The following is a 14131-nucleotide window of genomic DNA, read 5'->3' as shown; positions in this document are numbered from 1 at the left end:
CTACAGAACAAAGTCGCCAGGTAAAGCATCATCAATCTCATGGAAAGTCAATGGATCGGAGGAAAAAGAAAAAAGAAGTACGGGATCGCAGGTGCGTTCAGGTAACGACACCGAGAAAAGGGGCTTGAGAACTTTTATTGAAGCATCTGTTGTAGCAAATGGTGATAGCCGAAACTGACCCAAAAAGTTAGACGAACGTGGACTCGAGTGCCCTTCAGAAACCCATTCAACATCCTGAGAATATGCGCGGAAGAACGCCAGCAGAAAGAAGAACGAAGAGAAAGGAAGAAAGAGAACAAACAGGATTCGCCGGCAAATAAGAATAGTTATTACGCTCCTGGAGGAGGATAGAGAAAATTCTAGAGGGGAAGTTGGGAAACAAGAAAAGAACGAGAAAGAGATGCGTTGCTCAGGCAGAATGCAAAGGACTGATGTGAAAAGAAACTGTCCACAAACATTTTTCAAGAACGCAGAAGCACACCGTGGTCGGGCGACATTGGAAATAATAATACAGAACACGCTAGAAAATGATGCAAATGTGGCCATCCCGTTTTATGAAAATAACTGTGACATCATTTAACGTTTGCGTCTCCTCAAAAGTGCGGTGTTGTAAATAGGATGAACAAAAGACGAAACGAAGGAGAGAACGGAATCGATGTTTTAGACGATACGAACACGTTCGTAAAACTAGAAACTCGACGCACGTTGATAATACCGGGAAACGTTCTATTTACAATGAAATTTAATTGTCGGTTGGCTGGTATCTTTCCGAGTATATTTCTACGTGTAAACAGACGATCAGACTCGTAAGACACGCGTATTTTCCTCGTAAAGCTCGAGCAACGAAAGAGGAAAAAGCGTAAGATATAAAAGACAGGTATAAATTGTACGTTGAACTTATTATTATGAATATTAATTTTTATAACGAATCAACAGACAGGAAACAGGAAAGATATCGTTCCAAACGATGCTCTTCTATACTATAAATTAGAAATATTGTAGGGAATAACTGCATCGATATTGAAATTATAGCGAACTCGCGATAAAAGCTACAAAGGCGACGCGCTACCATGGGAATAATTATAATACTATTCGTCTGCGTTTACTCCGACTGTCCGCCACGTCGACGAAATGAACAAGGACAAGTGCGCTGAGGGAACATTAGTCGTCTACACGGTGGAACCGGACGAAAAAAACTAAAGCGAAGACGAAAAAAAGATAGAGAGAGAATTCTCCTTGACAAAAAAAAAAGGAGGAAAAACGAAGAGGGGGAAGGAAAGAGAAAAGGAAAACAAGAGAATATCAGCCATCTCACACCCACCGTGACAACGTCCGCATCCCATTCTGGCTTCAACGTCCTTTGAGCCAAACCACCGCACCCCGTTCACGCCCTCTTTGCTCTTACTCTCTCTCTCTCTCTCTCTCACTCACTCTCTTCTACCCTTGTCGGTCCACCAGCCTCGTGCAGGCTGGATACGACAAGCCAGCACAAGAGAAGGGGGTTATATTCCGTTGTATCGTTCCTGCCTTTTCACGATGCGTCGCGTATATCCCAGCTAAACAGGCCATTTCATCACGTTTCGTTTCGTTGTGTCTCGTTACGTCCTCGCATTCTCCCACCATCTTATTCTTTCGCGTTCGTTTCCACCCTTATCCTTCTACCTTGCCGCGATATCTTTTACTATTTTTCTAGAAGCCTATATTTTCTACGATCAAGTAGTATCATAAACAGAGCGGGCGCGTTTTTATTGTCGCTTTAAAAGTCGTTTCGGAACGATCGGGATCAACGAGGGAAAAAGTTCCGCTGATATTCTAGACGCGATTAAACGTGTTTTGCTGGAATATCGTATAAAAAGAAAAAATAGAAGGAAATTGGAAGTTTCATTTTGGGTATCGTTAAACGTGGACGATCGTCGCGTGTTTACGCTTGGCCGGGAAGTCAAGATATTATGCGAAACAATCGATGTTCCGATTGAAAAGAGATTCCAAGTTCGGCAAGAGGAAGCTTACATAGAAAATAAAGTTTCTCGAATGCTTGGAGCGTGTCGGTACGATGTTTAGTCTGAAAGCGAAGAAAGCGTTACGCATGGTTTTTATAACAATAAACGGTATTATCATTGAAAATACGCGGCGAGATAAAGTCGGCTCCATGGTCAACCGATAGTCCTCGCCTTTTGCCGTGCCAGAGCCTGTTATCAAGTTCGTCTTTTCCTTCGATCATTTCATCCACCGCGAACGTATTTTCGCGTTACGAAAATATTGACCTACATCAATTTAGAACTCGTAAAACCGTTCCCACGACGCACGTCGAATGGCGTCTGTCGAATCTCGATAAAGCCGCTCGTCGAATCTCATATTCCCTTAACTGCTCGTTAAACGAATACGAAATACGAATACGATTTCGCGACTAGATAAAGTTAATGGTATACCACATTATCATTTAAATTACGTTAAATTACTCACTGGTTGCGTGGGACGTTTCGCAAAACAAGACGACGTAGAGTAATCCACCCACAAGGAGCGTAGCCAGAAAGGACGATCCCGAGCTGCAGCCCATCACGGCATCACTACTGATTTTCTATCGTTCGCAGTAATCCTCACCGAAGCACCGTGACTCGATCACAAACGACTGGTCCTTTTCCAGTTTAACTCTCGAGGATAGCACTGTCACTTGGCAAACATCCGGCTGTCATCCAGTGGCAAAGGAACCACTCGAGCGACGACCACGTCGTACAATCCAGCATCAGTGCAACTATGCTGTCGCACCAGAATCCCAGAGGTTTTACTCGCGTCACATGGCGTCGTCAACTTTTCACGCGCATCGTAACTCGCGAAGCTCTCGTGCCTCCTGTTAACACCGAAACCGACTCGGACGTTTAACCGATTCGTCACTTCGTCGCACGATCTTCCTGCTTCATTGGTGTCCCGTCGTCGAATTGAAGACCAAACGCAGCCGATCTCCACTCGTCACGGACACCATCGTCGTTCCGCGATCTCTGTAATATTCGATACACGTAACTAGATGAGATAATTTTACACCGATTCACGGTGACTCTGCTTAAGTAATCACGACTCTCTCTCTCTCTCTCTCTTCTCTGCCCTCTCCGAAGAATTCTCCGAAGAATTCCTGCCCGAACTCCGAAGAGCCAGCCCCTATCTCTGTACTTTCTCGTCGTCTGTTTGCAATTAAGTACCGAGTATGGATTCAATTCGAACGGATAAAAAGAATCGCTCGGGTTTCTTTGTACGAGAATTCTTTACGACCATCAAAGCAGCCGATGCAATTTCACTGAATGCATAGTGCCCAGCCAATTATCGGAGTTTAGGGGCTCGGGTTGAATCTCCTCGGGCGGAACGTCGACGGAACGGACTTGTTAAACTTTGGCACTAAAGCGCCGTTGTAGGTGATGTAACTTAAATCGAAGAACCGGTGCACGATTCTGGATACGATAGAGCGGCTCGATCATCCGATGCCGAATTTATTCGTGACAGCTAACACGATTTGTCTGGCGATTCGATCCTGTCGTTTGAACGAACTTTTCGAAAGCGTCGAACATCTCTACGGAGGTAGAATTACATCGAACGAACGCGTGAATTTGAAACTTATCGTTGGTCGTTAATAGTGGAATATCGAACACGATTTCAGCTACTTTTTACCCGTGGAAATAGATAGACGACAATGTTGTCGACGTACGTAGCAGAAAATAATATCGAACCACGGAGGTACTTAATGGGCCGTGCGAGTCACTTAACGTTTACTCTCGAGAACGATGATTTACGCGCGATCGAAGGAGAGAAACGATATCGTCGCCTTGGTGAAACGAAGTCAACCGGTTCGTCGCGAACGATTCAAACGAATCACGTATTTAGGGCACGGCATAAATCAGCCGCGTGCTTCGTGAAAACGTATGACCTTTTAAAATTGATCGTAACCGTGAATCGTTCGTATTTTACCTGATTCGATGTTGGAGCATATGTCGCGCAAATTCGAAGGGTCGGTTGTTAATTAAAAATTTCCCGGTAACGCGCATTCTCGAACGCGTCGATTCAGCTCGACGAAATTAAAGAGCCAGCTGACAGTGGTGAAATACGAACTGTCACCGCGTTACCTGTCTATTTATACGCCAATTATACAACATGTTGTGCGTTCTCGAATTAATAAATCGACATGGTTTAATTTATCATGGCCGCGCTGATTCAAAGACCGAGATGAAAAACGAGAAAGGAAAAGAGGAACGAATAAAAGACATTGGCGCGGAATGTTACAAGATTTGTGTCGTCGAACGGGAACAATGTACACAGAACGAACTAAGGAAAGTAGTTCGCGAAACACATTTGCGGAAGCCATATATCTTGCTATCGGTTTATTCCCAGCTCTAATCATCGGTCCGCAAGCTGGCAACACAAAATCCCTTGTGCATATGCATCGTGCATTCGCTTTGTACCGATGGTTTACACCCTCGTGTACCGTTTCTACCACTCGAATTGTTCGATTTCCGTCGAAGAAACAGTCCATTAACTTCCGCTTAGAGAAAAAGACGAGAGAAAAAGGAAACTCACTCGTAAAGATAGTCGTTCGTCGATACCTACAAGTCGTTAACGCGTTTGCATCGCGCCAAGAACTTTTCTTTCGATTATTCCTGGTGGGCCATCAACGTCGATCGAGGAACAAAGGAAATGGTACATAGGAGCATATAGGTGGATCGGAAGCACGTGTCGTGTATCGGTCTTGCGAAAAATGACGTCTCGCGCGGAGCGTTTCGAGATGAGAAAGCAAACGAAGTGGACGACAAAAACGCGATAAATATAAAATGGAGCAAGGTAGTGAAGACACGTGGCCTTTCGACGGCGTTAGATATTAAATAAACGCGTCCACTCGGTGACAAAGGAAAACGGCGATCATCTCCATTAAATGCCAGATGCCTGTCGCGAGTACGTGTACTCGGAACAAAAGCGCAGGCCGCTAAAGGGCCCGGCTTTTGACGGCTTCGAGAGTTCAAATATCATCACGCCCACGCACACACGTGCCCGGCAAAGTCGATCGACGAGCTCTTTCGTTGTCACCGGCAAGAGCGGAATTCCTGAAAACGATGGAGAGAAAAAAAAGAGAAAGAGACAGCGAGAGGCAGAGCGAGACAGAGAGGGAACAGAGAAAGAGAGATAGAAAGAGGGCCAGTGCTTTGTTGCTCGAAAAAGACCACCAAGCCAGCGGTTTCAGCTGCACGTTCACTCTTTTACAGCCATCCGCTTTCCAGACACATTCGTGACCCTTTTCGCCCTTCTAAATCCTTTCAGAAACATCGCTGCACTCGATCCTTTTTCGCTGTTCGCGAGACTGCTACTCAAACCGAGCGTCTCTAAACGCTTCCCTCCTGAATGCTAAAAAAATTTAAACAAAGTCGAACGTTCCAAGCGTCGTGACGTACCGGGACGAAACTTCGTTTTCAAATCCCTTGTGCGAGCACCCCTCGAGGACAGCGACTCGCGAAATTAGAAAGTAGAGGAACACCGTCGTTCGCGCGACGTTTCCTCGATCCTCGGACTGCCGCGCGATCGAGAATTAAGTCAGATATATGGAGTTCGCGTGTGCACGAGAGGAAACGAAACGAAACGACGACGACGACGACGACTGGAGCAGATGGAAAAGCTCGACGCGGTACGCGATACGAACACGCCTCGAGTGTACTCTCGGCTCTGGCTCTGCTTTCGGAACTGAGTCGTCGAGAGAGAGAGCATCGTTGGAGTTTCGAGGGATTCAGAGCTACCCCTACCCCCTACCCATCGAGCCGACCCCTGTCTCTCGGCAACCCGCGTGCTCCAGCACTCGCAGTTTTCCCCTGAGCCGCCGTCCCCACCCAAGCCACAAGGATGTCCCCCACTATCGAAAGCATTGCCACCCCAGCCGCTGGTCGGCTGCGCGCTCGCGCCTTTACGCGCGCAGTCGAATCCAGTCGAATTCAGGCACGCGCGTCACCACCAACTCCGGATCTACACAGAAGCACATGCGGCCAGCAAAATACACCTCGTTACGGACGACGATGCTCGCTATTTCACGCGTCCGTCTAGATTCTTCCCTTCTTTCCCACCAACGACAACGATTACCATCCCTTATGCATCGAGGAAACCCTTCGAAGGGAAAACGTCAGACCCGCACGAGATATGCCCCGCGAACGTGCGCGACGTTACGCCAACGCGTCGTCTTTTTTTCTTTCCTTGCGGAGCATCTGTCGTATCAACCGTGAAAACATCGTCGCAATTGCGTTTCAGTTAGCCGTACGTTGTCAGTGGGGATAGCACGAATGTGTAATTATATTAGCGATACCGTGACCTAACATTGTCGTGGAAATAACAGGGGGATGTTCGAGTGGCGCCAGAGGGATGGGCTCGAAAGCGTTTGTTGCAACGTGGTTCGTCGTAACTCGTGGCCGCGTACTATTCCGAAGAAGCTGACGCCCTTTTTTTTTTTTTTTTAATACTGCTCGATTTAAAAATCGATACTCGTTAGTAGGATTAGACCCGCGGAGAAATAAATTTCAACGACGATATCTCCATCCTGCAGTTATCCTGTAATACCTACATACACTCAGCCGTTTATTTTGAATAACATCCAACTACGTAGAAGATAATTGTTTGGTTTATGACGAGCTATGGTATACCACTTACCGTATATCGTACTTTACGTTGTCTAATGCGTGTTGTTTAGTACCCGGAGAGAATGCGAATAAGGAGACAAGAAACGGCTGACGTATAAGGGTAAATGTTTCCGCAATTATTTCAAAAAAACAAAAGCGCGCTCTCTGAATGTACTTCGCATTATATATAACTGGAGATAATTAAATCTTCGTAAACTTCTTAATTAGCTGTTCGAGGCAGAGGATGAAACGAGGAGGATCGTTCGAAATTAAGCTCGGAGGCCATTCAAATTCGAACAAAGGACAGAGACGAACGCGCCGTTAAAAAATTACGGGAGATTTCTTTCCTCGAAATAAGTTTCCAGATAGAAGACATTTTTTTACGCGATCGAGGAACGATGGATACAAGCCGGAGAACTAGACTCCAATCACGTCTGTAGGAAAAAAAGTATACCGTTGCCTCTAGGGAACTATTTTCTATTTTATCCACAGATTCCTATAAACAAGCCGTTCCGAAGAACCAATGAAAGGAAACCGAATACGAAGCCGAAAGAAGTCCTCGCGATAAAAAGTTTGCTTAAAGCGTATGTCTCGCTCGTTGTTCGGTGATTTCAATATTCACGATCGTAGTGAAAGGGCGATACGTGAGGGTACAAAACCGCGGACGAAGCTTTAAAGATACATTCGCATAAACTCGCGAAGATCGTGGTCTCTTCGTGAATGATTCATAGAAATCGCGTCACCGTTGATAAGCGCGGCTCATTGTAGAAAATGAAACTGCCTGCTTACCGTTCTCGTAATCGTATTCTACGATATTGGATAAATCGTTGGTCGCTGCATAAATTCCTTCGACTGTCGTCTCGTTGTTCTTGCGAGCTGGAATTATCGTCTACCGAGTATTAAAAAGACCAGTTGGCAAGACAGTACGCTACTGAAAACAAAATTAGGAAATCACGATCCAAGACAATAGAGACGATGAAATATATTTGACCGAAATACCGTACGCTGCATAGAACGATATAATACTATAGAGAATTCGAATCGAAGAACATAATCGAGTAGAGGTACGCTACCGTAAAAGAGTCATAAAAAGACGTTTAACGAACGAATGGTAGGATGCTTGCTGTTATTTTCATTGCAATTGAGAAAAGATGTTAATAGAACGTTCCTTAGAGATATGTATATTCCTTAGAGATATGTATATTCGATTGCTATTAAATGACGGAAAGCGTGGATAATCGAAAAATTTTGCGCGATACCGTACGTTACAGCGGCGATCAGGATTACATTGAAAAAGTTGGAGGATAACGTGGCAAGCGACGTAACTTTTTCATTGGTCTTATCGTAATTTAATTTAATCATTCGGTTTAATTTTGATCCAACGAACCGCGTGGTACGAAATATCATAAATAAACGAACGCGAACTTTTAGTAAAAATTAATTTCCAGTTGTACGTACAGCGAAGGACGAAACTTTCGCTACGACCCGATATAAAGAGACGATGTTCGATCTGTCTTGGATTCAATAATCGCCCGATGATCGAACAAGATACGTCGGTAATCGATTGAGTTAGCCTTTACACAGATGGTCCGGAGTCAGTGATTTACGCGATATATTCGATGAAAGGTGAAACACGCGAATCCACCATATACGTCGAGCCGTTTTGCAAAGCTCGCGATAAACTTCGATGGTCTACCCTTTTGTCAAAACAGTGTGTGCCCCCGTGTCTCGTGTTCCTACTTCCGGCGTGTGGACGATAAAGTTCACCGATATTAACATCTTCGTCGGTGCTGTAATTTTCACCCCGGGTCTGATATACTGCAGCGTTTCGTTGCGGCGGTACCCGTATTACGACTAATATTTCTCTTCCGTACAGAACGAAAATTGAGTACTTTATAAGGAGCTGGGACATTAATAACTCGTACAGCCGGCTGGTATTTTCAGGACAGCTTAAAAGCCCTCGCCGCATCGATGATGTATTATATGCTCACAAAAGAACTGACACTTACCGCCACGTGCTTTCTCTTTCCACCCTACCAGTCTGTACCTCTCTCGCGCTTCGTTCACCCTCTTTCATCCCCCTTCGGCCTAAAGTCCTGTTGTCTCTGGTGTCGCACGAACCACCCTTAAATCACTGCTAAACATTTGTTCCCGGATATAATTTAAAAAAAAAAAAAAAAAAAGAAAGAAAGAAAAACCATTTCCCGATGTAAATTCGTCGCTCGCTCGAAATGCAAGAGAGGAAGAATACACGCGATAGATTCTGGCTCGATAAATTCGATGAATCGCGACGCGATTCGTGACGACGCGAACTGTACGCGATACTGTCTGCGTGTTCGCAGAACAATAGACGATGATTGCAAAAACGACGACGAATAGACAAGGGGCGTAAAAAGCGATGTAATGACGATTCATTATCACAGCGCGTTCCTGACAGATTGGCGAGCTCATAAATGATTTAAGAGTCATCGAGCTATTTATATTGCTACTTTATCAAACACTTTCATCGACCGACGCTAAATAAGAACGTTTCGCCTACTAATCAACACGCTTACCGTCTGATATCCAATCTCGCGTGTTTGCAACCCTGTTCCAAGTTGTGGCATCCCTCCACGATTCGATTTCCAAAAGCCATCGCGACTTCTGAGAACAATCAGTCCCATTAATCGTAATTTTCGTTTGATTACACGTATTCTGCGAAAGTTGCCTCTCGGTTGTGAAAATGTAATTAGTAATTAGAACGTGATCATGGAATTCGTATTCGGCAATAATTTGTCGAATTACAACGTACGGAACGCTCGTTGTTCTCGCGACTGAAAAGAAACGCACGTTTCGCTTGGCGGATACTACGGTTACTCTTCATTTCGAGATTTGTTGCTTAAAGTTTAATTACGAGACTTTAAAATCCTGTTTCCGCAGAATTTCATCCGTAAAGGGATACTTTATTCCTACTGTGCTCTAAAGAATTGTTCAAACGGCAAAAAACGACAAGAGAGATGGATCCAAAAAATATAGCAAGAATTATTCAATGTTCGCAGCGCCAAAGGCACGGCTACCTGCAATATTTACGACGACAAGGAAAAACTGAAAAACGGAACGAATCGCATACGCGAGCATCCCACGTGTTGGCCGGATAAATCGGTAAATTAAAGCGTCGAATAAATAACGTATCGACCGATCATTAAGAAAGTAAACCCCTGGCCACAACCCCATCGGTTGAATGCGATTCTCCTGGGAATTCCGTTGACTAGAATGAAATTGATGTCGGGGGAATTATGTAATCAGGATTTTTTGTCAAGAGACGACAAGCTACGCGAGAAAGCTACTCGGAGGTTCGTGATTAGGGCAGAATAAATAAAGGAGAAAAGCAGTGAAAGCGAGGGAAGAAGAGATCGGAAGGGTGAGCAGGGTGGAGAGATGGAAGCTTTTCGAACTCTTAATTCGCCTGCGGCCAGCCCCTTCCTCGGCAACCCCTCTCGATCCTCCGTACCGCACATCATCATCGAAGTGGGGTTGAAGGCGTACGGCCCTGGTCCCACGTCTACGGTAACCATGGAAACAGACGCGTAGTCGACGTCGACGTCGACGTCGACGTCGTCGTGTGGTCGTCGTCCTCGCGTACGTAACGAACACGCACGCACACGCGCGACCTTACACATTCGAATACGTGTGTGCACACCGTGCACGGACACGCGTTTTTCGAAACCGCGTAGAGAAAGAGTGCACGGATGTGTCGTACTCGCGGTCGTGCAAAAGCACGTCCGCAAATGACGTTTGCGCGTGGTTGAGAACACGAGTTGCGGTAGACAACGGTGAAACAAAACACGGAAAGAAACGAAAAGTGGAATCAACGAAAGCACGTCTTCGAGATACGAGTACATCTTAAGTTGTCGGATGCGGACAACCTTTGTGCGCCGGTAAAACGTGTTAAGCACTTTGTATGCTCGTTACTCGTATCGCGTGTATAATGTACACATATACAGATCCGTCTCGGAATTATAAGTAGCTGGTACAGTTCGTAAAAACGGAACAGCGAAAAGAGAGTCATAAGGAAAGGTATCTCTGAACGTTAACCGTACCTCGTTTTATAAGAGGATATTTCAGAAGAATTGCCAATCTTTCGTATTAGCGTGCATTTCAAAGCATTTCAAGACCAGGCTGTTACACCGATCCTCGAATAACCAATAATTTCCTCTGTGTCGGCTGTTACGAATTATTAGATTTTCTATGTAATTCGGACTGCTTCTTTAGACGTTGAAATTTGTCTGGGTCGCAATTTCATCGCGAGAAAAATAGCGATGTCAATGAGGCATTGCCGATGGAGAAAACCTTCGTGGGATGAGAGATTATTTCCGATCACTGATCTGGGATAGACACTGCCCATAAAAGTAGTTGGAACTGGAAGAGAAAATGCCACAGAACCGTCCGCGATAGTCAGGTAGTTCAGCAGGAACGATTTTGGAGAAAGTGACCGCTAGTAACCACTAACTGACCACAGGCTGGATGCCACTCGTGGCAGGTACTCGCTCAAGAGATAGTTGTTGGTAGAGCAAACCCGACTTTCGACACCTTGATATTTGTAAAAATGAAAAATGTAAAAATGAATTCCATCTGTATGAAAATCTAACGCAAATGTAAAAACCATCTCCAAAAAGACGAGCGATGGGTGGTAAAGGATCGTCGACAAAATACGCGTATTATGTACAAATTTATGCAAAGCAATTAAATGTCATTAAAACGTGTATATTGGAAATAGAGGAAGCGTATAAGCCGAACCTTAAAAGTCTGAAATGTCTAATGAAAACCTCAAACAGTGACGAAGTACGGCGCGCTGTGAATTACGTTATGCGTCAAAGTTCGCGGGAAATTGCACGAGAGACGAACGAAGCCGCGCGCTGTAATAATATCATGTTCCAACAATTATTCTTGCAGAATCTAGAGTCGAAGCGGATCCGTAAATTATGACCTGTTTACGGCCTAGGGAAAAGCATTACCTAGAGAGCAATAAATGTCCGCCACTGAGAGAATATCACCTGGAGTGCGTACACATACCCGACGCGATTAACGTCAAGATTTTCATGCCGTTCCCAGCTCGACTTCCCGTTTCACGAACACACGAATAAAAATCCTCCACGAGTTGATCCTCCCTGTTCGCAACCGCGTTTTCGTTGAAATATTCGTTACATCTTCGCGCGAATATTCCCCGAATGGGAATGATTTTTCCCGGCAAGGAAAAATGAGGCGAACAGACAGAGACGGGGAGTGAGGCAAGAAAAAGGCAAGAGGATGGAGATCTAACGTATTTTCGTAAAATGATCACGTCGTTAAAATGCATCCATCTAGTAGCTGGCAAAATGAAAAGCGGACGTTTGAAATACTCGACCACCGCGAGTTCGACGAGTCACCTATAAGAATAAATTGCGCTCGCCCGACTCGGTTGAGCTAGGAATTTTTCACCAAGTAACATCTGCCGGCATTTGTATCCTTCGACGATACTTCGACCTTACTCCACGCGGCATAGACAAACCTTTGTAGGTCGGAAATAACCCCGGGAGGGTCTACGAGAGGACACCGACAGGAAAAGGCTAAGCGACGATATCTCCTTTCAAGGATCAGGAGTAAGATCTGAAAGAGAGTCAACGAGAAAAAGTGGAGGAAACGAATTCCTTCGGTTTTGTCGAATGGCTCTTCTTTCCTTCTACCAACATTTTCCACCTTTTACCGTCTTTCGAACTCGCTGTCTTTCCCTCGTGCCTGCACCGTCTCTCCCGCCCTCCCTTCCTCCTGCCGCAGGTCGCGAGATACACGCGAGCGAAAATTTACTATGGAGAAGCAGAGAGGAACAGAGGAGTGTGCGGTTATTAAATCGGGACTCGACGGTGTAGCGTTTCATAAATTCGTTAGATAGTAACTTTACAACGATAATTTCATTCGGCCGAAACGGGGCCGGTTTACGACTCCTTTCCCGTCCAGCTATATCTCTGTTTTGCCCTTTCCTACCTTACCTCGCAAAATTTCTGTTCGTCTTTTAAAAATCGTTTAAGCAATATCGCAACATCGTTTGGAAACGATTAAAGGATGCGTTGCATACATTACCTAAAAATACCTTAATAAGATACCAGGCGTTGACATTTGAAACTTACGTACGTAAAATCTACTTTATTGAAACGTTTCTTATGAAATACTAATTTACTTTTACACGGCGGTTACACGTTGCGGAGATCATATCGGTCGAGGAAGAAGCGGTTTGTCCGATTTCAATTCCGCGAGTCATACACGATTCCATAAAAAACGGTAAAATAGGAAAAACATTTCAGGAGCTTCTTCGGTATCTTACGAGCGTAAGTACGGCTCAAGAAGGTCGAAGGTCGCGCGAAGTTTTCCACGGTAAATGCTTGGCGGGCATTATCGGCTAAGGAAGCAGAGAGAAACCGAGTATTTCGCCCGGAACGCGTTCGCTTTATTTTGTCTCGCAATCTGCGAAATGGATAACATCGAAGACGAGTTTCCGGTCTGTACTGTACGAGCTGTGCATCAGGCTAACGTAGTCAGCCTTTCAGAAATCAATGCACCGCAATAACCGAACGATGCACTCGGCGTGCTTCGTCGCATTGAGCTCCGGCATCAAAAAGCTATTACATACAATGAAAATAGATTTCAAAGGCCAGCAACCATGTTCAGAAGACAGACAGAAGGGGAAGAGGAAAGGCGGGACAGGAGGTGGAAAGAGACAACGGTTTATGCATGGACAAAGCTATCGGCCAGATGAACCGGAAGAGAGTGTAATGTCCCGTGACATTTTGTTTCACGTGCATCAACACCATTAAATCCTATGGAGATCGTGTACATTCTATAAAATCTCTTTATGTTCTACTGACGCTCTTCCCGGAAGGGAACCGTTCAGAGTCATCGCACGCGGAACAAGAGCAACAACGGTTACGTTGAAAGTAAAAGTGCTCGATGAATTTTCTTAACTTTTCACTAACGCCAAGATCATCTAATGCAAAAAAGATTGAAATTCGAAATACAATTTCTGTTTATATACGGCATACATAGGTTGGTAGATGCGACGATCGCAAGATCGAAGGGTGTTAAAATAAGATAAAAATAAAGGTGTCACCATAGTTTCCGATGATTAATCTGCAGTGCTATATAGATGACCAAGTTTGAAAGTGGGGCGTTAAAAACCCCTGCTTCCCTTCTCAGCGCCCATAAATCAGGGAACGATTACATGTGTAAATATACTGTTCCTCACCCTTCATCGCAGCTGCGCTTTCCGGAAAATTCACCCTTGCGGCGTGTTTATGCGTGAATCTGTTCGCGTGAAAAATCATTGAATAAACATTTAGGGAGGGTACCGCTTGAGAAAATGTTAAATTTGGATATCTATATCTTACATCCAGAATGAACATTTTCTCTTATAACAAATAAGTTTGTTATCGTATTTTTATTAAAAATCATAAAAAAAGACACGCGCGGTCCATTTGAATTCTCTCGTA

General features: G+C 44.8%; 1 protein-coding gene across 1 annotated transcript in view; it reads right to left on the bottom strand.

Moving 5' to 3' along the window:
- The window catches only part of LOC126919699 (B-cell receptor CD22), a 309936-nt gene extending 304210 nt beyond the window's left edge, over positions 1-5726 (bottom strand). Inside the window, exons 1-2 of the mRNA XM_050729194.1 lie at positions 5427-5726; positions 2464-2996 (exon numbers count right to left, since the gene is read on the bottom strand). Coding sequence (XP_050585151.1) covers positions 2464-2557 — 94 coding nt within the window. The 5' untranslated portion in view covers positions 2558-2996; positions 5427-5726. The remainder of the gene's footprint in view (positions 1-2463; positions 2997-5426) is intronic.
- Positions 5727-14131: the final 8405 nt, after the last annotated feature.

This window comes from Bombus affinis, chromosome 8 (genome assembly GCF_024516045.1).
Source record: "Bombus affinis isolate iyBomAffi1 chromosome 8, iyBomAffi1.2, whole genome shotgun sequence".
Lineage (NCBI taxonomy): Eukaryota > Metazoa > Arthropoda > Insecta > Hymenoptera > Apidae > Bombus > Bombus affinis.
The sequence above is the reverse complement of the archived record's forward strand: the minus strand, read 5'-3'. Positions and strand labels throughout refer to the sequence as shown.